Source organism: Patiria miniata, unplaced genomic scaffold (assembly GCF_015706575.1).
Source record: "Patiria miniata isolate m_02_andy unplaced genomic scaffold, ASM1570657v1 HiC_scaffold_5, whole genome shotgun sequence".
Classification (NCBI taxonomy): Eukaryota; Metazoa; Echinodermata; class Asteroidea; order Valvatida; family Asterinidae; genus Patiria; species Patiria miniata.
Genome location: NW_024037072.1, coordinates 36,877,928 through 36,905,009, shown reverse-complemented (window position 1 = coordinate 36,905,009; position 27,082 = coordinate 36,877,928). Strand labels below are relative to the sequence as shown.

Genomic DNA, 27,082 nt, shown 5'->3' with positions numbered 1-27,082 from the left:
AAAACTACGTGTTGCGTGTGTTGACAACAAATAGTGTAACGTCGCGGATGGGTGAGGTTTGCATGATCAGTACTAGAGATTTGTATTAGTCTCAGTGTCTCACCCACAACAAAATAAGTTGGAAAGTAAAATGGCGTTCCGCGATGGTGCTCTGTTGGTGGTTCTGGGGCTGTGTCTGCTGTATGTGAAGAGCAGTGAAGCGAATGCAGGTTTGTGGAAAACTTACGGAACGAATGCTGCAAATTGACGCTACTTAAGCGGTTGCGTGCAAAGTCAATCTGTAGAGTCAAGATTTTTTTAAAAGTATTTTCTACAGTTGAAAATGTTTCTCAGTGCCAGATTCACGTCTTACCATCATTTTTTGCAATGGGTGACCGTCATTTCGATGATATATGAAGAAAAAAGCAGCGTCAGATTGCAACATTCTTTCCAAACTGACAATTCTAGAGATACGTTCAATGATTGGTCATATCAGAGTAGTAATGACTCGAGTCACAATTGTTGGTGACTCAACACGAGTCCCTATAAGGGGTAAATGACTCGACCCGCTGCGAGTAAATGACTCCAATCGACTCGAGTCCCCGTTCATCAGAAGAAGTCGGCTTGACTTGAGCGAAGGCTAAAAAGACTTGATTCCCAAAAATATCAGCAAAACTTTTGGGAAAAAAATATTTGCAATGACTCACGGTGCAAAAGTTCAACTTCACGTCAATGTTCACGTTGTTCGGCTAATACAGCGGCCACTGGTCCTGTATCCAGGAACCGGATTTTAATTTTAAAGAATTCCGATTAGTTTTATCATTGGCTTTGGGAGATTTCATTATGGATTCGAACGCCGGCTAAATGTATGCCCTCCTTTTTTTAATCAACTAGATACATGGAACTTTTCAATAATCAGAAAACTGTTTGGAAAGACTGCCATATCTGTCCATCACTATTTTTTCCCTTCAGTGACCTATCAGTCATCAGAAAGTGATAATATGTCCTGACTGATGTCAAATTTAACATACGGTTTGTGCACAGGGTAAAAAGTAATGGCCAGATATGGGAATCTTTCCATATAAAATCAAAGTTTCACTTCTTGTTAACTGCAGTGATACAAATAACTTTCTCTCTTGTTTTATTTGTAATATGTTCAAAAATCGTGACCGTCAGAATCGACTCGGGCTAAATATTTGACTCGACTTTCTTGACCCTTCGAATATATCGACTCGACTTCAGTTGGCTTTTTAAAAATTATTCGACTTGACTCGAGTCACAAAACACATTGACTCATTACAACTCTGAATCATGTGTATTATCAACTAGGAAGCAGGAGGGGCAGTTGCAATATCACTGGGATGTGGTGAAAACACCTTTCATATAACGGGGGGGGGGGGCATTTAAGGGGCATCTGATTGAGGGGCAATATTCAAATAACAGTTGATGCAAAATGTATGCAGTACATGTCCATGTGCACCTTTTAAATTGTACGTAATTGATTGAACTGTTTTTGGATTCTAGATGCTCTGTGGTGCGATCTGAGGCAATTTCTGACCACTTTAACCAATGTTTTTTTTGAGGAAAAGATGGTGTTGTACTCATTGCCTGCCTTTATTGCGATGTCACATACCAAAAAAAAAAATTGGTCTCGTTTTTTTGGGGGCCATGGCCCCCTTTGGCCCCCCCCCCCCCCTGGATCCGCCCTTGGTTTATACATGACATTGGCATAGTGGCAGAATATCTTAGAACTTTAGGGATACTCAAAGCAAACACTTGTACAAAATCTACACACACGGATAAATTATTGGTGGAACTTTCCATTGGCACCCCGCCAAATTAAAAGTATTTGGGTTGCGAAATTCCCCCTTACCAGGGCCCCACCCCATTCCCCGGATGGCTCGCCGCCAATGCTGTGAAGATTGACCGCTCAGTGTTACGAAATGGGCGGGTGCATGCATGAGCTCGCCATTCAGGCTGGTGAGGTGGATGCCCTGGAGTTTAACCGAAGCCGGGCCCCAGTTTTCACGAGAGCTACTCGTGCGGGGTTCTTTTGGTACCTGGGCTTTTATTCAGCATGGATCGATTAATTCAAATCAACTGGCCAGGCAGATAATCTGGTCTCTCCTGTTTAAAATCTCTGGCAACACAACAATGTACATTAATGTTGTACAGGAGGGCCGGGGTAGGCTAACAAGTACCAAAGAGCAATAATAATACCATGGAGCCATGCTCATGCATACCAGCCTTGTGGTTGCCGATTTGTGAGGCCGATTTGTGAGGGTTACGTAATGGTGGGAAAGAACAGAATTACACATTATGTTCTCTTTTGAAATTAAATGCTGTCAACTGAAAAGTAAGCGCCGATAAAATTATATATGGTCGACGATTCTTGACATCCGTCCAATCTGGAAATGGTATCGTTCAATTTCTTTAAATTTGCTAATTTCGGCCCGCAGCACGAGTTGGCTGGCGTACGAGTTGGCTACCGTACGAGTTGGCTGCCGTACGAGTTGGTTCACGTACGTTTCCTGTTATAAAACAATGTCGTCAAAACAGGTGTTTTCCCAAAATTAAATATAAATAAAATAAATAATAAAATAAAATATCTGATCAAAAGTACATTTGTTTTGACACGTTTGGTGCTAAGGTGAGAGAGCAGCCAGTGGGCGTGTACTGCTCGACACCATGGGAACGAGGTTGCTACACATGGGGCAGAGGTTGCCACATCACCGTCACCACGAAGTGACACTAACATCGGAAAATCGATATTTTGTGATTTCGATTTTTTTTTCCTAATTTGTGATTAATTACACATAATCTATCACCTCAAGAAGTTACTATACACAGAGTTTATTAGATTTGTCAAAATATCAATAAACATTGATTAACGTTTGTAACTTAACGGGTCACAAAAATATTTTCACACGTACACAAAATATATTCAGACTTATTTTTTTGTAGGTGTGAAAATATTTTTTTTGTACAGCGGCCGCCACTTATTATGTGGCGGCCGCTGTACAAAAAAATATTTTTCACACCTACAAAAAAACATATTTTTAGACTTATTGAGTGGCACTATCCGTCTTCATGGGCGTCGCCAGGATTTTTTTCTAGAGGGGGGCAGGAGCATTAACGATACAAGTAAAATTCTACATGGTTACAGAGTAGGCTTGTTTTTCATGCTTGTCTTTGCCAATTTTAATAGCTGTTATTTGAATTATTTTCATAATACATTGTAATTCTGTTCATTTAGCGTTTGGATACGGCGGCTTCCAGCTTGAATTTTCTCCCAACTGCACTCCACACGCACTTGGGGGTTCGTAATTGACAACACGAATACATGTACATTGTTAGCCAGGGTGACCGTAAGGTCATGGCAAAATTCTGCTAAATGCGCTTCAAATGTACAATTTTTTTCTGTATAATAACCATTTTTGCAGAATTCTGCCAAAAATATGATTCTGTCAAATTTTCTGTCAAACTCGTTTTTTTAACAAAAAATCTGTCAAAGTAAGCCGAAAATCGGCTAAAACGATCACCCTGCTGTTATTCCTGTTGATGATATCTTGGCTCCCGTTGCGAAACAGAGAAGTATTAGTAATAGTGGGGCTGATAGGGGAAATGTTTGGGGAAATGGTGCCTTACAATGTACAAGCATGGAAATCGGAAAACGGACAGCCGATGTCATGAGAAAGATAGTTGGCTAAAGGGCCATCGCAGATTTGTCCTTTACAAAACTATAAGGTACATGTACTTGTAGAATAATTTGTTGTCTTCCTCTGTCTCTTAACAGACGTGGAACACAACAATCGTCACGACCTGATTGTGAAGCTTATGGAAGTGCACAACAAGCTGGTCATTCCCAGGACGCCCGTCCAACTTTCTTTTGGCCTGGTAATGCGCGCAATCGAGGATGTGGTAAGTCCATTGCACTGAAATTAGTGATCCACCGGATTTGATGACCCGTTCTATGATAATTAGATTCTCGTGGGTTTTTTTAATGGATCGTCTCCGGTTTTACTTTGTCGTTAAACGTTTTCAGATTTTAAACACAGTCACTTGCTTTTATTTAAGGAAACATTGACTTATGTTTAGCTGAAATCTTCAAAGTTAGGGACCCAAAAAGCAGGCGAAGCCGAAATGGAGACGAAGCCGAGATTTGGAATATACCTTGTATAGAGGCTCGACGTTGTTATTGTTTGTACGCGATAGCCCGCCGCGCCGGCGCGATAACCCGCCGCCGCGCGAAGGCGCTATCACAACCTACCGTTATCACGCATGAACCCGTCGAAGCACAGGGGCCATTATCGGTTGGTCGTGATAGCGCCCTCGCGCGGCGGCCGGTTATCGCGGCGGCGCGGCGGGCTATCGCGTACAAACAATATAACAACGTCTAGCCTCTAGACTAGAATACACCATGGAATCGTCAGATTCTAAAATGCAATGTGGTACATGACGCATCATAGCTTGCCCATCGTACGATTAATGTCAAATGTTTTATATGCAAGCAATGAATACATAACTTTTTTTTTAGTAACGGTATATAAATGTGTGCGGGCCGGTTATAAACAGTATTTTTTTTAGACCGGTTGGAGTCTGGATGCAGTTAATTACCTGGTCAGGTGATATTGGCGGCTGTCTGACCTAAGATTAGTCAGAAATAGAATCTTTTGGTTTGGGAACCAGACTACTCCGCGACCAATCGACGGCAAGACAGAGAGACCACTGGGAAAGACATGATGCGATCGCATTGCCGACTTTGAAGCGAATTTCGATAGAGAAAACATTCGCTTAGCAATTCGCTCGACGTTTGATTTTTTTCCCCCAACTTCGCAGCGCCAAAGCTTGCCGTGACGTCGGCAATTCGTTCGTGTTCGTTGACGCATGCACCAATTGTAAACCGGCATTTTCTTGTGTATTGTATTTGTGTATTGAAAAAAAAATCAATCACATCATACATATTTGAAACAACAGAATAATATACACTTGTTCTCATGTTGTGTTTAATTTTGATCTATACGAATATCGATATAACTCTTCATTTTGGTTAAAATTGCAGGACGAGAAGGCAAACATCCTCCGAATTTCCGTTTTTTCCGATATGGTAAGTAACCCAAGGACACCTAGTGTGAACATGCCTTTGTTTTCGTGTAATAAAGAAAAACCTGTGAAACTGACACTGTGAAAACATCTTTCAACGCAAATGTTTTACTATGATTCCATGGAGTGTCTCTCTTCATGTTGCGACGGATAAACCTCGACCGAAAATGACTTTAAACCTGTTTTCATGAGAGGGGAAACCTTGTACAAGCACTACATTCACTGTGTGGACTTCGGAACAAAAGAGGTCCACGTAAACCAGGTAACAGCGACGTTGTGTGGACTTGCCCACGTCCACACAATGTTTCCCCTCTCTGGAAAACAGGTTTAGAGGTATTTTGGGGCTAGGTTCATCGGTGGCAAAATGAAGAGAGACACTAAAGGGAATAATAAGAAAAAAAATGGGTTGAAAGAGTTTTCAGTGTGATGATGAGTTTTTTCACAGGCTTTTCTTAACTATACGAAATCAAAGGAATGTCCACACTACGTATGCAACGTAAACATGCGTGAGTGGACATGTGTAGCCTAAGTCCTTACAACGTATCTGAAAACTGGTTTATGTGGACATCGTTTGTTCGGACATCCAGATGCATAGACATATACACACCCTTTCTTATTTATGGTAAAGCGGGTATTATTTAACTTTATTGTGATCCGTGGGCAAGATTACAAAACGGTGTTTGCGTTAAAACTTCCATAACTGAAAACGTGAGCAATTTGATTCATTCTTTCACTAAAAGAAAGCTTATGAAATGGACCGCCATATAGATCTGGAAAGCGCTACATGCAGAACTTGTCTTTCTTAATAGGGCGCACCGTTTTGGTTTTTCCTTTTTTTTTTTTACTAATCACTCCTGTATTTGAAGAGTGCATATCCAAAATGCTACGAACACCACTCTATCCCCTTTACTATAACTCTTCTGATTGCCCACATTCATTTTGACGGCTGCTTCATGGTAATAAAGACAATAAAAATGGGGAAAATATAGTGACCAACATTTATATTGTGCATTTTCTTTATACACATACACTCATTGCATGTGCAGTGTAACCTTCTTACTTTGAACAAAATCAAGAAGTCCTTTAAACTTTCGCGCAACCACTTAATCAATCTATGTTTTAATTTCTCGTAAAACGAATCTTGTTGTAAATGTGGTCACCATCGCCCCTATGAAGTTGTGTTCATTATTTAACTTTTTATTTAGAAGTCAAAATGTTGATATCGCATGTGCAGTTTGATTCATGCCGAACTATCTTATTTTGATTAAGAATTTTCAAAATGTACATCTTTGTATTAATAAGTTCAACAAGTTTCAAATTACAAAATCACCCTACCTAGTTCAACGTTGATAAACCGCCACCAATTCACCAATCCCATTTTGATGTGCTCATGGCGTCGCTTCTCGCTAAATTTATATGGCGCCACCACGAGGGAAATATTAATTGGAGGGAGTTTTGGACATTATTTTACAGGCATGGTCTGACCACCGTTTCCAGTGGGACCCTGCAAACTATAGCGGAATATATTCTGTGAGTCTACCACTAAATAGTGTCTGGCGTCCAGACCTCGTCCCAAGTTACGCTAAGTAAGTAGCTTTAAAATAAATACATGTGTATCCTGAAGCCGTGTATGGCTGAGTCAAAGCACTGTACACGTGCAGCTACACCGCGCAGGCGACGCTACTTTTGTTATCTATGTTTTGAAGACGAATTATTTGCTAGTTCGTAAATCTGATAAAGAATTTAGTCAACCAAACAAGACGAGAATAACATTGTTTCAACTGTTTGTTTAGGATTGAGGAGGAACATGTCACCGTGGCTGCGTTTGTCGACGGGACTGTTCGATCCTACGTTCCGCAGCGTTTATCCATACCGTGCTCTTTTGACTTCAACGACTACCCGTACGATGTCCATACCTGCGACCTTAAGTTCCAATCCTGGACTCATTCCGGTAACAGGATCAATCTGACTATCATTGATGAGACAGCAGCCAGCTTGACATACCATCGTGACAACAGCCAGTGGGAGATTCTGTCCTTCAAAGCGACTAGGACTGCGACTACGTATCCGTGTTGTCCCAACGAAGAGTATATCGACGTGTCGTACCGCATCCAATTCAAACGCACGGTGGGCGAGTACCAGGTCCGCGTTGTGACGCCCTCTATCATCACATCACTTCTGATCCTGGTGTGTTTTCTCATCCCTCCACTCTCTGGTGGGAGGATGGTTCTCTGCTCCGTCGTCATCCTCGGCCTCTTGCTTCAACTGGCAATTCTCAACCTGACTGTGCCCATCCGCGGTCCCAACGCCCCCTTCATGGCCGACTTCCTCTGTTTCAGCGTGTTCTTGGCCTTCTTTGCCGCCATCGAGAGCGTGGTGTCAATGAATCTCTCCAGTTGGGGGTCCTTGAGTGGGAGTGGCAACAATAATGGTGACGCCTCCAAAGACGGTGAGGAGCTCGTGGCGCAACCCAAGCCAAATTTGGTAGGTTCCGTGTGTTGCTCTCTTTTTGTATAACAAGATTATCTACGATTACTGGCAAGGTTGACACGGTTGCCTTTTTTAAGCACATGCACTGCCTTCATCCCCAAGAGGCTTCGGATATTATACATAACCCGTCTAACATCGAGCACACAATTTTGTCGATAAGCTAGACGAGTCTGACTTTTAAGTCATGCCTGGGCAGGATTAGCCCACTTAATGATGGGTGCCACTTGCTGGCTGTTATGGATCCTTCCAGCCTGGCATTCCAGCATTGGCCAATACGGGCGATTCCTAAATACAGCGCGCCACCAAAGATTGCCACGGTAAAAGCCGTACATTTTTTTTATGCTGGAACTGTGCAGACGTCTGCCCCTTGGTGACAAATAGATAGGTAATCATTGTCATTTCGATTGTCATCATGTTTCTTTTCCCTGTGATTTTGAACTTCGTGTCCATTTTTGTCTCTCCCTGTTTTAGTTCCTGATGCAACTCGCCCGAATCATCGACTTGGTCTGCTTCGTCGTCTTCACCGTAGTCTTTGCTATTGGCGGAGCCATCATACTCAATCCTAAGACGGAGTAGAGAGGAATACGTGACACTTCCAACAACCCACACATGTTTGTTTTACATACGCTATGTGGACATTCATTTGTTTTCGTGTAGTTAAGAAAACTCGGTGCAGAAAATATCTTCACTTAAACTGTGAAAACTCTTCCAACCCCCATTTTTTTGATTTCCTTGAATGTTTCTCTTCTTTCTGCGACGGATAACCCTAACCTGAAAATGCCTCTTAACCTGTTTTCCAGAGAGGGCGAAACGTTATGTGAACACGGCTTAATCCACATAACGTCAACACAACCTGCATTATATGGACATCTTTTGTTCACATGTCCACATAGTGACTGTAAGACAAACTCACAACCGGCAATTTTTAATATTAAGCCTTGAAACCGCGGGGGCATTAGTGTTCTCTATCCGTCGTGATTAGGGATAGTAACGAAAATGGTTCCATCACTGAAAAACTTTGCACTGTTGCTCATCTGAAATCCTATCTGGTTCGCCGTTAGTGACTTCGTCATACACGCACGCGCACCAGCGGGCGTGGTTTAAACTGAAATGACGTCAAACGAACGAACCGGATAGATTACCTGTGACGGTATACTAAATAGTGGGGTTGTTTAATAGGAAACAGAATTGTGTACTTTGTGACTGAAGAACGAAGCTTCCCTTGTTGGTTCTTCATGCCATGAAAACAATTTTCAGAATGTAGAAGTATTTTATATTTGACCTCTGTTGACCTTTAAGAGGTCACCGACCTTTACATACTCTATTGTGACAATTGTTCTTAAAAGCAAGACTTTCGTATGGCTCAAGTCTACGTCATATGTGAACTGTTGAATGGGATGTTGCCAGACTACTTGTGCATTTTAGCCTCACTTTATTTTTTTTTAATGTGGCTTAACACATTAGGGCATCTTTAATCACAAATTCAAATTATTCATTAAAGCAGACTGGTACTTATTTTTAATTAACTTTATGTCATTGCTGTGATTAATATCTCTTCGAAGGTTCCAAAAATGAATATTTTACCTCCCTTTCAATTTAATATGGCCGATTCGTGAATTAAGTCCATAGACCAGTGACTTAGACGTGATTCATGAGAAAGTGGCATTCTTAAGAACAGTTGTTATAAATACGGTGTATTAAGGTCATTGACCTCTAAAAGGTCACCAGGGGTCAAATATGAAATGCCCTCACATCTAAACATTTTCTTCGTGGCATGAAGAACAACCGTGCGCAGTTAAATGCACAGTCGTTAGTTATGTGACCTCAACAGCCCCACTAAAAGCGCCATCAACGGGCAACCCCAAATATCTAAGCATCTCTAGCACGCTATTTTTCCTACGATAAAACAGGTAACATTGCACTTTAACACATTTCAAAGAAGTGAGCAAGCGTGTACATATTAAACAAGTTAAGTATTTTCTAACAGTATGTTAAACAAGGTGGTTAGTATTTCTTAACAGCGCTCACAGGTTCAATATCGACAAGGTGTTTAGTATTTCTTAACAACATTTATAAGTCAAGTCCGACAAGGTGTGTAATATTTCTTAACAGCGTTTACAAGTTCAACTATGTGTTTAGTATTTTTTTAGCGTTTATAAATTCAACAAGGCGTTTAGTTTCTCAAAACGGCGTTTGTAAGTTCACCAAGTTTACTTCAGTTTAGTATTTCTGCACAGCGTTTATAAGTTAAACGAGGTGTACAGAACAGAACGGTGTTATAAACTTGAATAACATAAGGTTATCAAGTTATCTAACATATAAAGTTAAATAAGGGGGTTAGTATTTCTGTACAGCATTTATAAGTTAGATGAGGTTTATGATATATCTTAACAGCGTTTATACGTTAAACAGGATGTCAATTATTTCTTAACATGATTTATAATTCTGGTCCGACAAGGTGTATAATATTTCTTAACAGCGTTTAGTTCAGCAAGGTGTATAGTATATTTTATTTACGTTGATAAGTTCAACAAAAAGTTAATTTTTTTCGAAATGACGAGTATAACTTCAACAAGTTCAGTATTTTTTGCACAGCGTTTATGAGGTCCACCAGGTGTTTAGTAGTTCTTAACAGTGTTTTTAGATTATTAAATTGGGTTTGTTTTTCTGAACAAGTACGATGAATTTTCATATAAGTAATTCTTTAATTTAGGCCCTCCTTTTATCGCAAAATACATTGTATTTCTAATTCGTGGCCCTGACGGATTTTCTTTATAAAAGGGAAATAAAGTCCGAAATGTCTTTAGGTCGGATGTCATCATTTTCGTTTCTAAATCGTGGCTGTGGAGGATTTGTTTTGTAGGGAAACAAAGTTTGAAGTTTCAATTGGTCTAATTCCCGCCCCTAAATACAAAATCACAACGATAATGTATTTATTGATTTCTTCTATATATGGGGTGGCCCATTCAGGCCCATTGATCAGATCTGATCTCCCATGGGTGATATGGGGCCGTGGCGTATCCAGCTTTTGATGTGGGGGGGGGGGTCGCACTCGCACATCCGTCCCGAAATTGTAGAAATGTGGGTTTTTTTTTATTGTGTAGGACGATATGAGATGGAGGGAACCCCCCTCCCTCCTTTGTGTTGGTCATTGCGATTCCAGAAACTCAGGAATTCTTTTGAGAGGGGGATGTGTTAGGTAACAAGTCTATGGTTTTCATCGAGTACGGGGAGATTTTGGGGTACCCCTTCACCTCATATCGTGCAGACACTTGGCCTCCTTACAAGCAAAAAGGGGGTACCCATCTTCATAATGGAAGTGGTATTCACATTATTAAGCATACTGGAAGATATATATGCAAATTTTCACTGCGCATTGTGATGGTTTGGGGGCTTGTTTGTTTGTTTTTGTTCATGTCAGAACTCTCTACGTCTCTGCGTTTTATGTGCACAGTGACATTTCAATTAAATTCGTCATAACAAACATTTTGTTCAGGTTCGGCTAAGTTTGTTTAATACCAGTCGACTTTCAGCACGGAAGGTGTCGTTTACTTTGCATGCCAAATGTTTTTGTTTTTTTTTGCTTCTGACGCGTATCAGAGAACCATGGAGCAGTCGTTTGCTGATCTGTCATTGGTGGCATGCTCGTCCATTCACTGTGCGATGAATGTGCGCCATTTTTGTGATCTGTTGTGTACGCGCATTGATGTAAAAGTTTATCCAACCTTGTTTCCATGGGTACGATCTTGCTGCGCCATGTTGTTTCCCATCATGCCTTGCGCGAGTGAAGGAACGCGTACGCGCCCATGGAGTCGAGGCGGAATTATATCCGTCCTCCAGCACGTGACCTAACTGAACGCGCGAAGCTAGAAATGCGCACCGAGTATCCGCTGCGCACACAAGTATTTGGGGTGCCGCTCTCTGTTTCGGTTATGATCATTTTTTTCCTGCAAACTTAGAAACCTGTAAACCTTTACATTGTGCAGCCGTTTACTAATATCCAAGAGCTCTGGTTCTGTAGGAAACCTGTTCAAATTGAGTGGGGCCAAGGCTTATAAAAATGATCTACCAATTTAACTTGTGTATTATGCCACTTTAACCACTGTACTCCGGATGAGGGCTGAGTTATGAAAAAGTGCTGCAGTTAATAATGTTCACAGTTTGAGTCCTTGTTTCCGATGAGTTTGTAAAGTTCAAATATTGAGGGATCCCAGGACCATATTGGCTCCGTTCGCCAACCAAAGAGGGCGCTTTTTACCACTTTTGAGAGCCCGTGGGCGGGACACACAGCGTGTCCTTACTGTAATGTACTGATCGACGCGCAAAATACGCACGATATTCTTAAATGCACCAAAGCTGTGGTCACAGCGTGGTCTCCCAGACAGATCCCCGTGTAACCGAGCTGGAAAGGTTACGCAGAAATTTGAAAGTGACACTGGGTATATATTCCACTATAAATTGATCAAAATTTTATTACAAAAAAACGACAGTCATTCTTCAGCAGTCCAAATATTATGGATGCTGGATATGGGATACACTGGTCTACTCGAGAAGGCTTCTCTATTTGCGACCACTCAGGAACCACAGAACCACAAGCAGTAGCGGAGCAGTTGTGGCCTGTGTACCTATGCCTCGGGATGTTTGGGCAAACTACACGATATGCATGTACATGATATGTGTATGCACATGCGGCGTGCTAACCATGGCAAAACCACGTGAGAAACACAGCAAAATATAGACAAGCTGGCTCGCAATAAGGTGTGGCTGGCAGCAGCAACGACAAGCAGTCAAGTGACCTACCCATGCTTGCTTACTCTCCAAGAAAACTAGCGAAAAATTCACGGAATGTGCGTCCGAAGCCCTATGCTTTTGAGACGCTGCACGGAATAAAAGGCTTTTTCGCACTGCATGTCATATGCAAATTGTTACGCAACTCTGTATGCTCTATTCAACGGAAAACACAAGAGGGCGCTCGCAATGCTTCGACAACTTTCGCATCGCTGTTTATGCTAAAAATATAAGACATCGACAAAGAAATATTTTACAGACGGGACCTGGCAGCATGATTACAGGAATTTAAGTCTGGCCGGTCACACCCGCCCCAACAACTTTGGATCATTCGAAATGATACGCAGTGGATGAACCGGGAACCAGTCTAAGTCTCCCAATTCTTCTTTTCTGGCCGAATTGAAGGGGTACTTTGTACCAACAGGGCACGAGGAACAACGAGATGAGAAGAAGGAATTCGGAAAAAAGATGAAATTGAAAAGTGAACTAAGTTGATCGTGACCTAGCAACTGTCTGGCATACGTCTTACTTTTTTATCGAGCGCCAGCAGTGGTTTAGGTGCAAGAATATAGAAAACTGTGAAAAGTACAGGTCTAGAACTACATTGTATAATACAATGTATTGTAAAACCATAAAAAAAATAAAATTATTATGTGGTATAGGTCTTATATAATTGCAAGAACATCCTTTGATGTTCATAACTTTCAGACTTTCAGACTACCGTTGGTGGCGCTGTAACACAAATACGATACGCGAGATGACAACCGTTAGTTCTCCTAAGACGATATCGGAAGTCGAAGGTGAGGCCGAAGCTGCTAACGCAGCATGTAAAATATGCCGCAAAGCGATAAGACGAACTTGAATGTGATACCTCTGAAACTAAAACTGATGGAGGAAGGGTTTTTTTTTTTTCTTGAATACATTGGATTTTGAAAATGAACCAGCAGTTTTTCCCATCTGAAAAAAAGCATAGGCGTAGCCAACGGGGGGTATAAAGAGAGTATTTTCCCCCAATATTTTGTCAAGACTGCCCTTTTCCATTCAAATGCCCTTTTTTCAACAGCGTTTACCCCCCCCCCCCCAATATTTTGTAAAGAGTGCCCTTTTTGTAAGAAGTGTCCTTTTTTTCTGAATAAGTGCCCTTTTAAAAAAGAGGTTGTGCCTTTTTTTGTGACATCGGCCGTTCCGGGTGGTTTTTGTTTGTGGGGGGGGGGGGGTAATTTTACTCATGTATGGCCCTGAAAAGCACAGTATATTGTCCGTTAGTGTGCATAATCGTCAGTTTTAAACAACGCCCCCATCGACAGATGGTATAGTCGGACTCCCTATTATCCCTGAACGTTGCTTGCACTGACCGGTTTTCCTTGCTATTTTCGCAGCCATAAAATCACTTCTCAAAGAATTAAAGTCTGTGATTAAAATAATTCATGGTGGCGGCCATACTCCTTTCCATTTAATTTTAGATGTAGTGGCGGCATGTATGATTACGCCCCTTCCCAATAAACACGACTGAGTTGAAGAGAACTCACAAATCGAGAAATGGATCGTTCTATTAGACAGTTGCAACGCTTTCGACAGAGGAGGTTAGGCTGTGGATTTCATGTAAGGAACGTAACACAGGCGAAGACTTTGGATATAGAATAAGAAAGAAAGAAATTAACTTTAAAAAAAGGGGGGTAAGGGAGAGACACTAAACAAAGGAGAAGTGTTATCGTTCAGATGCACAGTTCTAAGCTATTCTATGAAAATTTGGTGGCTCTGAAAAGAGCCGTTTGCTTTGTTTCGAGTGAATACAGAACTATTTGATGCCGGAAACAAGCCCTCTTTCTGCCCTGCAGGCTGATTCTGACCACAGGGCAACTCATCATCGCTATCGCTAAGCATCATGAGGTCTTGTTCGGCTTCTTGGTTTCTTGAGCCGGGGGTGGGTGGGCAAATGAGTTCTAGGTTCTAAGTTAATTTCTTTCTTTCTTATTCTATATCCAAACTCTGGACAGCTCAATTGTGTGGTATACACACCGGTGAACTCATGGGCGTCGCCAGGATTTTTTCTAGAGGGAGGCAAAACATATTTTTCCCCAAAAATTCTTGTATTTCTGAACAAATTCTCGATTTCTCAGTTTGAGACGGGGGCAGGTACATTTTGCCCCCCCCCCAACTCATTAAATTTACACCACTATGACTTCGCGCCTCTTTTTCTTTTCTTTTTTTCTCTTTTCTTTCCCTTCCTTTTGTAGTTGTTGTGCTTTTCCAGGGGAGGGGAAGCGCCCCCTTGCCCCCCCCCCCCCTCGCGACGCCCATGGGTGAACTAAGTCTCAAATTAACGGAACTCTTCTCTGCATGCTAGTCGGAAGGAAAAAAAAACTCTTCAAAAAAAATGCATCAGCTCACAGAGCCTCCCGTCTTCGTAATTGTTTTGCATCCCACGAAATGTAAAGAAATGAGGAACAGCCCTGATGGTGCTGATAGTGAGTCCCACTCCTTGATAAACTCTGATTCACGGCAGCAACTCTCTTGGAATAATCTTGGAATTATCCTACAACAAATTAATATCGACGATTTATTTCCTGAACGTTGCTTGCACTGACCGGTTTTCCTTGGCCTTGCTATTTTCTCAGCCATAAAATCACTTCTCAAAGAATTAAATTCTGTGATTAATAAGAATTCCTGGTGGCGGCCATTCCTCCCGGCGCTTTTTCTTTTGCCGCGGCACTTTTCCTTTTGCCGCGGCGCTTTTTCTTATGCCGCGGCGCTTTTGCTTTTGCCGCGGCGCTTTTGCGCTTGCCGCGGCGCTTTTGCGCTTGCCGCGCCGCTTTTGCGCTTGCCGCGGCGCTTTTGCGCTTGCCGCGGCGCTTTTGCGCTTGCCGCGGCGCTTTTGCTTTTGCCGTGACAGTTGTGGGCCACCGTAGTACAGCGTTCCGACGCCGCTATAGGTATACATTATGTACGTATAATACTGACACGGAGGTTCACAAGGTCATTGTGCAGGGTAGCTTCGTGTTCGATTGGGTGGTTGCACAGTAGCCTACATATGCACTCGTTGAAAAAAAAACAAGTTTGTCCTTTTCTCACACATCATCAAAGTAAGTTTTTATTAGTAAAATGGCGTTCCGCGGTGGTGTTCTGATGGTGGTTCTTGGGCTATGTCTGCTGTATGTCAATGGCGGAGTTGGGGAAGGAATCAACGGGGAATCGAGTGAAGCGCTACCCGGTAAGCTCATTACTTCCCCCTCCACTCCAGTATGGCTATGTACTTGTGTAGGTATCTGAAGTAGGCTACCATATACATTTTGTATTACTTTCAATTGTGAAGCAGGAGTGACGATTTTTTTTCCTTTCAAATTGGAGTGTTTGTGTGTGTGTGTGTGTGGTGGGGGGGGGGGGGGGGAGGGAGCAAGCAGCTTGGAATTTTCGAAAGAGGCATCTGACCCTAGGGGGCGCTGGTCAAACAAGTGATTGTATGTATCATGCACATGCCCATAATTATGCGCATTTTGCACCGATTCCGCGCAGTAGCTGTACGTTGTCGTTTACAAGAAAAAAAAGGGTGGCATGATCTTTTGTGATTAATATGGAGTGTACATTTATGTACATTAATTTTGTCAAAATATATGTGCACTGGATATATTACCGGGGGGGGTATCGACAATACGTTTAAGCATCTCCGCCTAAACTAAAGGTATTTTGGGTTTGCACTGTGCCCTGACCCACCCCCATTCCTCGAGATTATCGCCACCCGCGCTGTGAAGATTGACCGACTCCTCGCGGGCTACGAACTTGTTTGTCCCGAACGGGGACTTTGTAATTCAGTGGTTGGGGATGCAAGGAAAATTCTCTAGAACACACCTGACTAATTTACTTTATACAAGTTTTAAACTGATTGATACAAAACGAATTTGATCTCTGAATGCTGCCATTAGTTTCGCAACAGCCTAAACGAACCTGATCTGTAGTGTAATGACGAATATTCGCGACACGATGACTAAAGAGGGTGACCAATCTTTGAAATTAAATGGTGACTACATTGATTTTGGTAAAAGCGTGTGAATTTTTTTTTCTCGGACAAAATTGAATGTCAGAGTTAGTGATTTTGAATGAAAAATTCTCCAAAATAACCGGGGAAAAACCCATACTTTCAACATGGGCGTCGCCAGGATTTTTTCTAGAGGGGGCAAACAATTTTTTTGCCAAAAAATGTTTGTATTTCTCAACACATTCTCGATTTATCAGTTTTAGAGGGGGTAGGGACATTTCTCCCCCCCCCCCAACTAATTAAATTTATACCACTTTGTCTTCGCGCCTCTTTTTCTTTTTTTTTTTTCTTTTTTCTTTTCTTTTCTTTCTTTTTTTCCCTCTTTTTGGGGGGGCTTTTCCAAGGGGGGCAAGTGCCCCCCTTGCCCCCCCCCCCCTCTCGCGACGCCCATGGCTTTCAATTTCAATAGTGGTACTGTGCATCATTTGGTGCTTTATTAACCCGAAAAAAGATACAAAGAAGTTTCCAGCGACACCAATAAACTAATACGAGAATTGAAATACGAGCACCGCAAGTGGGTACCTTGATCCTGTCTAGACTTAAACTTTAAAATGGGGTTGCGGTCGCTGCCGAAGTTAATTGGGCGTGATGGAGTAATAACTTACCGTCTGATATTTTCTACACAAACCCCCGGTGTAGGGGGTTTTGCATAGAAATGAAGATACCAACTTTTACGACAATGTGTTAGTACATGGTATAAGCTATCCATGGTGATTATATCCCCCCCCCCCCCGCATTGCGCGTATGCCGCTTTTCACCTTGGGAAGCTGTTATTCCCACACTCACATATCTCATTATGTGCGTACCCGGTGTGTTTTGATTTCCTTGACCTTCAGTTCTACAGGCGACGAATTTGTTTTTCAGTACTCAGGTTTAGTATGATCCACGTATGAAGCCCGGGAAGGGACAGGGTGGAATTTTTTTTTGGAGTTTGCTAATTCGTTCGCACGAATTGCTAATTCGTTCGCACGAATTACTAATTCGTTCGCACGAATTAGCAATTCGTGCGAACGAATTAGTAATTCGTGCGAACGAATTAGCAAACTCCAAAAAAAATTTCCACCCTGTCCCTTCCCGGGCTTCATATCCACGCGGTTGGTGTGGTCCTGGTGTAAAACGGTAGACGTGATTCGAGACATTTTGATCCACGATAGGCCGTCACCTGCATGGTTACGGCTGCGTGCGTAATACAGGGCGAGTCAGAATGATTTATACCCAAGTTCACCACTTTTTTTGATGGCAAATGGAATATTGAGATAAAAATAATACCGTGTCTTCCGTCTTCCACAGGAAGTTTGAATTTTTCAAATTCGAAGCTGTGGTGATCGAGGAGTTGTGCCATTTTCATTGAAGTGGCTCATTCCCAGTCTGGACACGGAATTGGTTTTGTCTTTTTTAAATGTGTTAATCACTTCAAGTGCCAGTCACCTTGACTAGGGTTTTATTTGTTATTACACTGCTTCACATCAGCTCGAGATTTCAATAAATTTGTTGAAACATGAAACCGTGGTCAAAGCGCTTTTCTTCAAAATGGTACAATGGATATACATAAAACTTTTTCCAAATATGTCCAAAACACCAGCATATATAACATATCTCATTTGCATTTGTTTTGCTATTTGCTTCATATTTTTAATATTCTCTTCAATTTGGGTCCAGATCATTCGGACTCATTCTATGCATATACACGTAATTGGCATAGGCCTACACACAATGCTTGTGCCATGCGTTGTTCAAGATCATTTTTGTTTCTTCGAGGTAGGTTTTAAGATTGTATAGAGTAGCATGTTCGGTCGCAGACCACATCGACTACAAAAACTAAACGTTTGTCCCAGAAGTTGTAATAAAAATGATTTAGGTAATTTCATCACAGCATATGATACTGAATGAAATACAAGAATTAACCAAACCCGCATATTCCAACGGGGTTTTCAAAACACCCACTTCATCCCTATACTGGTTTCATGTCCGACTTTATTAGAATCACTTTACAAACCTTTCATATCCGAACCAAAAGGGCATACTCCCGGAACTGTGCCCACGGCAATGATTTAATGTTCAGCCGAGTTGCAGAACATTGGACCCACATTGGGGGGTCTACCCGATGTTCCCCATTATGTTCCCGATATATATTATGTTCCCCAAAATCCTTAGGGTGGGGGTTAGGGGAACATAGGTATTAGGTTAGTATGCACCCCCACATTGGCCCGGTTCTGGTTCCCCAAAAAGGCAACCTCGTTCCAAGGGTCTGGTTCCCCAAAAAGGCAACCTCGTTCCAAGGGTCTGCTTATAAAAGCCACCCAGATAATCGTAGACCCTGGAAGAGGAGAGGAGCCAGTGGGAGCATACTGCTCGACGCAATGTGGACGAGTTTGCAAGTTAGGCACATATATAATCTCCTGATATCGAACCGGAGAGGAAGCCGTGTTTTTTTTAATACTCCCAAAATGTTTCACAAACCTTCCCGATAGATCCGGGTTTTTTTAATTTGTTTCTTTGCCTTCCAGGCCCGGATCAAGCGAGCCGCGTCAGGTTGATGGTCAATCTGCTGAGTTCGTACCATCCACTGGTCATCCCCAGAACACCTGTCAATGTTTCCTATAGCCTGGACCTCGTCTCAATCGATGGTGTGGTAAGCGCGATAACGAAATCAGTGGTCCGCCGGATTTCGAAATCCGGTGGCACAAACATTTAGATTCGCAACTCAATTTTCGATTCCGTGCCGCTTTTAGAAGGCGATTTCAAACATTGGTCATTCTATTTCACTTTTAGATTAATGTTATGTGATGCGATCTGCTATTTTCAATGAGAAAAATGTACTTTTGATTGCACTTTCACGAAATTGTATTCCAAAACTCTGCGCGAAAAGGTGTGCTTGCGTAAATGAATGCACAGGTATATAGGAATTGGCCGTCTGTTTCTCAAAACCGACTACATGAACAACGAAAATGATTGAACTTTCGTTGAATTGAAATTGGATTAAAGACGTGCATTCATATTCAGACGAAATGAAACACTGGTTTTTAGAAATGAATGAAGTTTCAGGAAATTGGCCGGGAAAACCTATTTTAAATTCTGTTTCGATAGAAAATTGTTTATTATGCTAATTTAAATATATATATATATATTTCTATAACTGTACGATGGGAGTGGTCCTGGTTCCCGCAGCACATTCGAATAGAGAGATTCAGAACCAGCGCGTAGCTTCAACTGTTCGAGTCCCACCCGAGTGATTTTTTTCAACTTTCACTCGGTAGGTAACACACTGAGTATGCAGTGTTTACACGTCGGTGAAGGGCAAAACCTAATTTGATTTACATTACCCCGACGCAAAATTACACCTTATGAATAGTTTATGCGGTACCTGCTGCTATGTACATCAGATTCGAACCAGCCAACTGACCCCGTCAGCTTGGTGGTCGAGTGGTAAGACGTCTGCACTCGAAAGCAGGAGGTCGTGGGTTTGAGTCCCACCCGAGTGATTTTTTCAACTTTCACTCGGGAGGTAACACACTGAGTATACAGTGTTTACATTTCGGTGAAGGGCAAATCCTAATTTGATTCAACTGTTTGCATGGTGCACAAGGGCCAATGGGCTATCCAGATTTTTAAAACATGGAAATCAGTGGTACTGTCCTCATCGGTAGGTATTTGCAAGTTTGCATTCACAGTTCACATATTCTACTCTCATCGATTGGCAGTGGTCAGTCTGCCGTCACTTATAATGGGCAGGCCCAATTATTTAGAGTGCTTCGATTTTTGGATCGTGACCGGCTGGTCCAAAGCACCAAATTGGTAGAAAGATTGTTATAGCCCAATAGAGAAGATATTTAGAAGGGGTGACACCTGAAATGTTTTTTGTTTTTTGTTTTGGGAGGTGCTTAATTTGCATAAATCCTACGGCCGCCGCGTAACATATTTATTCACATATTTTTGGTTGATTTTCGGGTGAAATCAAGTATATTTGGGTGTCTATTTACATATCCTTACTTAACATTTTCTAAAGAAAGTGACTTCAAGTTGATAATTATGAGGACATAATGAAAGTTCCAAAATGGCTACCATTGTACCTCAGCGGCGTAGCCGTTGAATCATCACTGGCCTCGCAGTTCAGGAGGTGAGCATTTATATAAGGATCTTGCTTTTGAGGTGCTGTTAACAATCTGACAAACATCACTGATCTTACATAAATTCAGACCATGTGAAAGAGGCGTCGTTGTACTTGCATTAATTTGTATTATTTCTAGGAATAACAGCGCTTCTGTCATCAATGTCACTTGCAGGACATGAAGGAAAAGATGCTACGGATTTCCGCCTACGCGAAGATTGTGAGTATCAACTTTCTTATAGAGTTTAGGCACTCTCCTGGAGACGGTCAGAGCATACTGACCGGAACGTCGAGTTTATACCTCTAGTTCTTTTCAGAACCATTCTCTTAGTTGAGAAATGTATTCGCATATGGTGTTTCCGCAAACCTGTCAATATTTAGTATCTCCACCACGCAAAGCCTCAAATCTTACTTATTGCGAGTATCCAACGCAATACATATGTACCAGTAAGCCACGATTTTCTCTGTGGGAAAAAAAAACTTCCGTCTGACGTATGCAAAATAATGGAGGGTACTAAAGAGATTCGAAAGAGGGTATTAAAAATCCAAAACTACAATATTTTGGACTGCTCCATGCCATGCAGTATTTGAAGCGGTTATTTTCAAATCTTGTGGTCGTAAACAGTTGGTTTTATGAAGACAAAAGTGAAGGTAAAACGTATCTTAAATTACATTTATTAGTTATAGGCAATCTTCTTTCTGGTATCATCACAGTGCGACTTTCTTACTCATCCCGAAAAATACATTCCTTATAGTTATAGCAAAGCACATGGTAATCACTATTCAGCTTTGTGCATGGTCGGTATCTCAACACATTTTTACCCAAAACTGCTTGAGTTACCACAAATAGTATGCAAAATCGCCAGTGTCTCCATGAAGGCAACTTTCAAGCATTTCAATATGTTTCAAATACTGAAAAGTAATGCCCCTCTTTTTATATAGATATAGTTGCCAGAGATCCTTTCGAATTCAGCAAAAATCGAAGCATCTCACCACAGAAATTTCACATTCTTGGCCTATTGCCATTTTTGCAATAGGCTGGATCCGCGCAAACATTAAAGTTGCGATTTTGAATTTAGGAGGCGGGATTCAGACCTATGCACGTTCTGCATATAATTTGCATACATTAGGAGAAAAGCCTCCCAATGATGCATTCGGGATTCACTGCTAGCTACATGTCCCCACATGTGAAGTCCGAAGGACAATGGAGACAGGGAACCAGTCTATTGAGAGAGTTACTAATGCGAATTCATATTATTTTGCTTTTGCAGGAGTGGCATGATGACCGTTTACAGTGGGATCCAAGCATCTTCAGTGGAGTGTCTTCTTTACTTTTACCAGCAGATAAAGTATGGCGACCAGACCTCAAACTGTATGCTCAGTAAGTAGCCAAATATACGGTGTTTTTGGTACGTCTTGAAGCTGTGTGTGGCTGAGCATTGTCGCCGTGCTACACATCGGATCCTGTTAACGTTTGTGTCTTGAAGATGCAATTGTTTGAAGACAAGGTTTTGCAGTTGAAGACGTCGACTAGATGCCCTTGAGTGTATCTCTTCATTTTGCCACCGAAAAACCTAACCCCAAAATGCCTCTAAACCTGTTTTCCAGATAGGGGGGAATCACTAGGCCTATGTGTCCGTGAGCAAGTCCACACAGCGTCGCTGCTACCTGGTGGACCTCTTTTGTTGGGAAGTCCACACAGTGAATGTAATGCTTGTACATCCCATGTGCGCAGCACGAGTGTTGATTTCTGAAACAATATTCATTGCTTTTTGCATGGATGAGATTTGAGCACATGGTTATCGAAAAAGTCACTCTTGTCTTACCAAGTTCATATACCAACCAGTAGAAAAAAAACAACAGTGTCTCCACGAAGGCAACTTTCAAGCATTTCGTCTACAATTAGGTGTCAAACACTGGACAGTAAAGCCCTTCTCTTTTATTGAAAGTTGCCTGAGAAACTTTTGAATTCAGCGAAAATCGAAGCTCATCACCACCGAGATTTTGTATGCGTGTTACCATTTTGCAATAGGCTGGTGCCGCCCAAATATAATTTACATTCATATAATTTGCATACACTAAGAGGAAAACCTCTTAACGCATTCGGGATACACCCATTATTTGAAGGCCGAATGACAATGGAAGGACTGGGAACCAGTCTACTGAAGACGAAAGAAAAAGGCGAAGGTTTTGCGTTACGTACTTGAAGCAGCTATTTGTAAACAAGGTTGACATTTTGCAGCACCTCATTCTGTGATATAAAAACAAGTGCGTGTGTACAATAAGCTCTGGCCGTGTTGCAAGAAGTCTTGCATGAAAACGCCATACTTTTGGTCAACTTTCGGAACAGACAGACCGACCGACCGACCACCAAGTGACTTGTTGAAGCTCCTGTCATAGCTTAGTCATTCCAAATAGCTCATACTTTTCTGGTTGGGAAAGCGGTTATTTTGCTTGTTTATCAGTTTCACTTGTTTAAAAAGACAGTTCCTAACATTACTTGTGCAACTTACGAACGGGTAGGCCCTATTTCTTAGTACATCATCACCTCATGCGATATGCGTTGCCAGCCCGGCCGATTTTGCACATAAAAAAAGTGGAGTCATGGACAATAAGCGCTGGCCGTGTTGCAAAAAGTCTTGCATGAAAGTCTTGCATGAAATCGATCCCAATGATCCCTGCCAGAGCCCTGAAAAATGCGACACCGAAAATGCGACGCCGATGGCACATTATGGAATACCATACTTTGGGTCAATTTTCCAGGGACAGCCCGACAGACCGACAGACAGACAGACCACTTTGTGACAGACAGACCACTTTGTGCTTAAAAATAAGTGTGTTTATATAGTCCAATATAATACTACCTTGAAAATGTTGTCGTACATTAAAAAAAAAACAACTAAAAATACACCTGAAACAAAAGGTCATTCGGTAATCATATATTTCGTGAGCTTGTTTATATATGTGACACTTAGATCTTTTCACATTGAATTGCTTTGTATTAAAAATACCAACGACGTGTCTCAAATCGAAAAGAGTGCCGAATGTACATTTAGTATAGCTTGAAATATCCAGCTCACTGGGCTCATGACATGGATCCAGCTCCCACGTCACTGAGCCTAGTGCTGGATATTTCAACCTATTGTGTAACTGTAAGAGTTTGATTTTTAACTCATTAGTTATTCGCGGGCAAATTTGACAGAAAGGACTTCCGCCAACAGAACACAATGAAGGTATTGACTTTGTTTGATCTGTTTATTTATCTAGAGTCCTGGAGGAAGAAGACTTCAACCTGCGTGTGCATGCCGATGGGTCTATCTTGCACTACGTTCCGATGCGTCTAGCTGTACCTTGCCCTATGCAATTCGGCAACTACCCGTTCGATGTCCAAACATGCTACCTTAGGCTGGAATCCTGGGGCTACGACGCGTCCATGATCAATCTAAGTCATCACGAGAGGTCACCGGGGGCCGGCTTATACTACTATCTTTCAAACGCCGATTGGAAAGTCCAGTCCTTCACTGCGTCGACGCACGACAAGCTGTTTGTGTGCTGCGAAGAGCCCTACATCGAACTGTCGTTCCGCATCCAGGTGAAACGCAAAATCGGCGAGAAGGCCGCGTACTCAATACGCGTGCTGGCGCCCTCTGTTCTCACATCTCTCCTGCTCCTGCTGTGTTTCCTCATCCCTCCACGCTGCGGCGAGAGGATCACTCTTTGCTCCGTCTTGCTCCTCTGTGTCCTCCTTCAACTGTTCCACCTCAACCTGACCGTGCCCATCACCGGTCCTGACGCCCCCTTCCTCGCCGACTTCCTCTGTTTCAGCGTGTTCTTGGCCTTCTTTGCAGCCATGGAGAGTGTGCTGTCCTTGAATCTCTCCCGTTGTGGAAGTGGGAGTGGCAACAACAATGGCCGCCCCATCGACGGGGAGGAGTTCGTGACGCAGGACAAGCCAAGTACGGTAGGTTTCGGGTGTTTTCTTTATTTTGCAAAACAGAATTTAACGACATAAGTTCATTCCGGGTCTTTGGTGAACTCATCATTCATCATTCGGCTGCTCCAGACCACAATTTTCTTCTAACTACGCCGGTTACTGTCATGGTTGACTAGTAGTGTTGTTGGAAGCACATTGTCCTCATCCCTGAAGAGGTCTTGCATAATATCTTAGATCAGCTGTTGTCGGCCGCGCTGCTTTTTATGCCATGCGATGGAACATAGTGAGGTTACCTTTTGGGGGTTCCCATACTTATCTTGAGCACAGTCTTGTCTTATCAATAAGTTGGACTAGCCTGACTGTACCGACTTCAATAACTTACACATGTATGTCCTCGCTGGTCTTCCATTCAGTGACATTATGATGGTTTGCAGAGATATTTTTCAAACCTTAACATAAACTTAAAAAGTGGTTCTGGTGTTGTTCACTTCCCTCTTCACTGCTTGTAGCGTTTGCATCTGTAAGTGGTCATGTTGGCCGGATCGGAGTAGGTCACCACCAGCATATTTTAGGGGTGTTGAGTACAAAAATGGGGATGGGTTTACAACCCACCCCCGGCAAAGATGGTTATATATCCTCCCCTCCCCCGGGATCTACGTCACCTCAAAGTGTTGAAAGGATGGTCACTGTAAAGGCATATAGGATCATTTGCATTTATCCCCAAAGTAACCTACCGAATATTTATTAGCAAAAATCTTACTAAGGCCAAAAAAAAAATATTCGGTCTCTGGTCAGACCAAAGTCTCGGAATTGACGCGGCGACGCGGCTTTTTTTTTTTTTTTTTTTTCTTCCTTCAAGCTTGGATTGTACAGACAAGGTGGGGTACTATTTTGTTTTTTTGGTGTCCTCCTGTACATTGGTGTCTTTCATAATTTGCCTTGGTGCTCTCGATCATTTGCTGTGGTGCAACTTCCCATTCCTTGGTGCTCTTTGGTAAAAAAAAAAAAAAAAAAAAAAAAGAGGAGGTGCGGCAATAGAGGGCGCTGTTGGAGCTACCGCGGAACATTTTGGGGAAAAAAAGATTGACGCGCATGATTAAAATCGACGCGCGCGCTGACCAGAGACCGACTTTTTTTTTTTTTTTGGCCTAAGAGACTAAAGATTGTAGCAGTACTATTGGTACTGCATGGTATTAAAATACCCCATGATATTATTCCGTCTGGCTTGCTGTCACATTACAAGAAACAAGAAATATAGGGGATTTCCAACCATCAGTCAATTGATTATGATTTTGGAAATAAAGAGTGCTATCGACAAAATCGTGTTACTCGATCAAAAGGTTGGACATGATTTTTCACTGTTTTCTCCAAAAGTGCAATATCCCTTGAGCTGAAGTTTCACCAGGTTGGGTTTTGAACATTCTTCTTTGGATTTTGAGTGGTTTTGTTATTGGAAACGAACAACATGCATGAAACTCAAAATGATACTACATGTCTTCAAATAACTGTTTTCTTATGTGATCTTGAATGTCATGTCTACGTTTTTCTCGTTTATTCGTATTCAGGGCCTGATGCGAATCGCTCGATTCATCGACGTGGGCTGCTTCATAGTGTTCACCTTCATATTTGCTGTCGCTGGGGGCGTCATACTCAATCCTGATACAGAATAGAGAGATCACATGACCCTTCATACTGCACATAATAACCGGCAAAATTATAATTAACGTTTGAGACCTAGGGGGCGTTTTCGAATCCCTGTTCTTGACAACACTCGGGTTAACCCGACACGAGAACAGCGGTCTCGAACGTGACGAACAGACCCGAGAGGGCGTTCGCGGATCGATTTTTTCACTCCCCGGTTGATGGAGGGTTCGGCGAGGTGCAGCTTTAACAAAATTGCGGACTGTGCAGATTCGTAATTTGTTTTGTGTTGGTTTTTTTTGCTAATACCCTAATGATTGGAATAAGAATACCATTATAGTGCAGGTCTGTAATTTCATCCCCGCATGTCCGGTTTTGCAACAGTCGTCCTCGTTCATTTACAGGCCTAGGTACAAATTCAGACGATTGTCGGCCATTTTGCATTGCTTTATATCGATGCGACACGCACCCGCGCGTTCGTAACAACCACCTCGAGAACACGTTCTCGTGTTACACGCGTGTTGTCAAGAACAGGGATTCGAAAACGCCCAGGGCGTCAGTGCTCACGAGATTTGGTAATGAGGAATAGTAAAGAAAATGGTTCCCCAACGCCATACCTTTGATAACACTGAGAAATTCGGCTTTGCTGCTTATCTTAAATCCTGCTATATAGACCATGTTACCTGCGACGTCATACCAAAGGCCCACCGACTGGCAACCCAAACATCTTAGCATCTTTTGCATGCTATTTTATGTCACAACTTGTACACCGATCACCCTACAAGAGATGCACATACACTGCAGAAGAGAACAATATGCTAGTAAAAGGTGTGTGTTCTTTCAGCAAAACGAAAACAATTCACACACATCCCTATGTGATTTGTTTTCGTATTGCTGAAAGGACACTTAACCTTTTTGTGATCCGTGGACAGAACCTTAAAACGGTGGTTGTGTTTAAAATTCCGTAATTTGAAAAGTACATAAGTGATTTGAATGATTCTTATAT

At 42.2% G+C, this 27,082-nt stretch overlaps 2 protein-coding genes across 2 annotated transcripts; both read left to right on the top strand.

Annotated features, from left to right (window-relative positions):
* Nucleotides 1-11: 11 nt before the first annotated feature.
* Nucleotides 12-10,395, top strand: LOC119741163 (acetylcholine receptor subunit alpha-type unc-38-like). Its single transcript, XM_038216869.1, has 6 exons — nucleotides 12-209; nucleotides 3,776-3,900; nucleotides 5,042-5,086; nucleotides 6,556-6,668; nucleotides 6,876-7,566; nucleotides 8,044-10,395. The coding sequence occupies exons 1-6, from the start codon at nucleotides 131-133 to the stop codon at nucleotides 8,146-8,148; spliced, it is 1,158 nt and encodes a 385-aa protein (XP_038072797.1). The 5' UTR covers nucleotides 12-130; the 3' UTR covers nucleotides 8,149-10,395.
* Nucleotides 10,396-15,310: 4,915 nt separating this feature from the next.
* LOC119741851 (acetylcholine receptor subunit alpha-like 1) lies at nucleotides 15,311-26,321 on the top strand. Its single transcript, XM_038217763.1, has 7 exons — nucleotides 15,311-15,556; nucleotides 18,548-18,569; nucleotides 18,926-19,025; nucleotides 20,677-20,721; nucleotides 21,773-21,882; nucleotides 23,769-24,462; nucleotides 26,001-26,321. Exons 1-7 carry the CDS (start codon nucleotides 15,463-15,465, stop codon nucleotides 26,103-26,105), a joined length of 1,170 nt encoding a protein of 389 aa, XP_038073691.1. The 5' UTR covers nucleotides 15,311-15,462; the 3' UTR covers nucleotides 26,106-26,321.
* The last annotated feature ends 761 nt before the right edge of the window (nucleotides 26,322-27,082 follow it).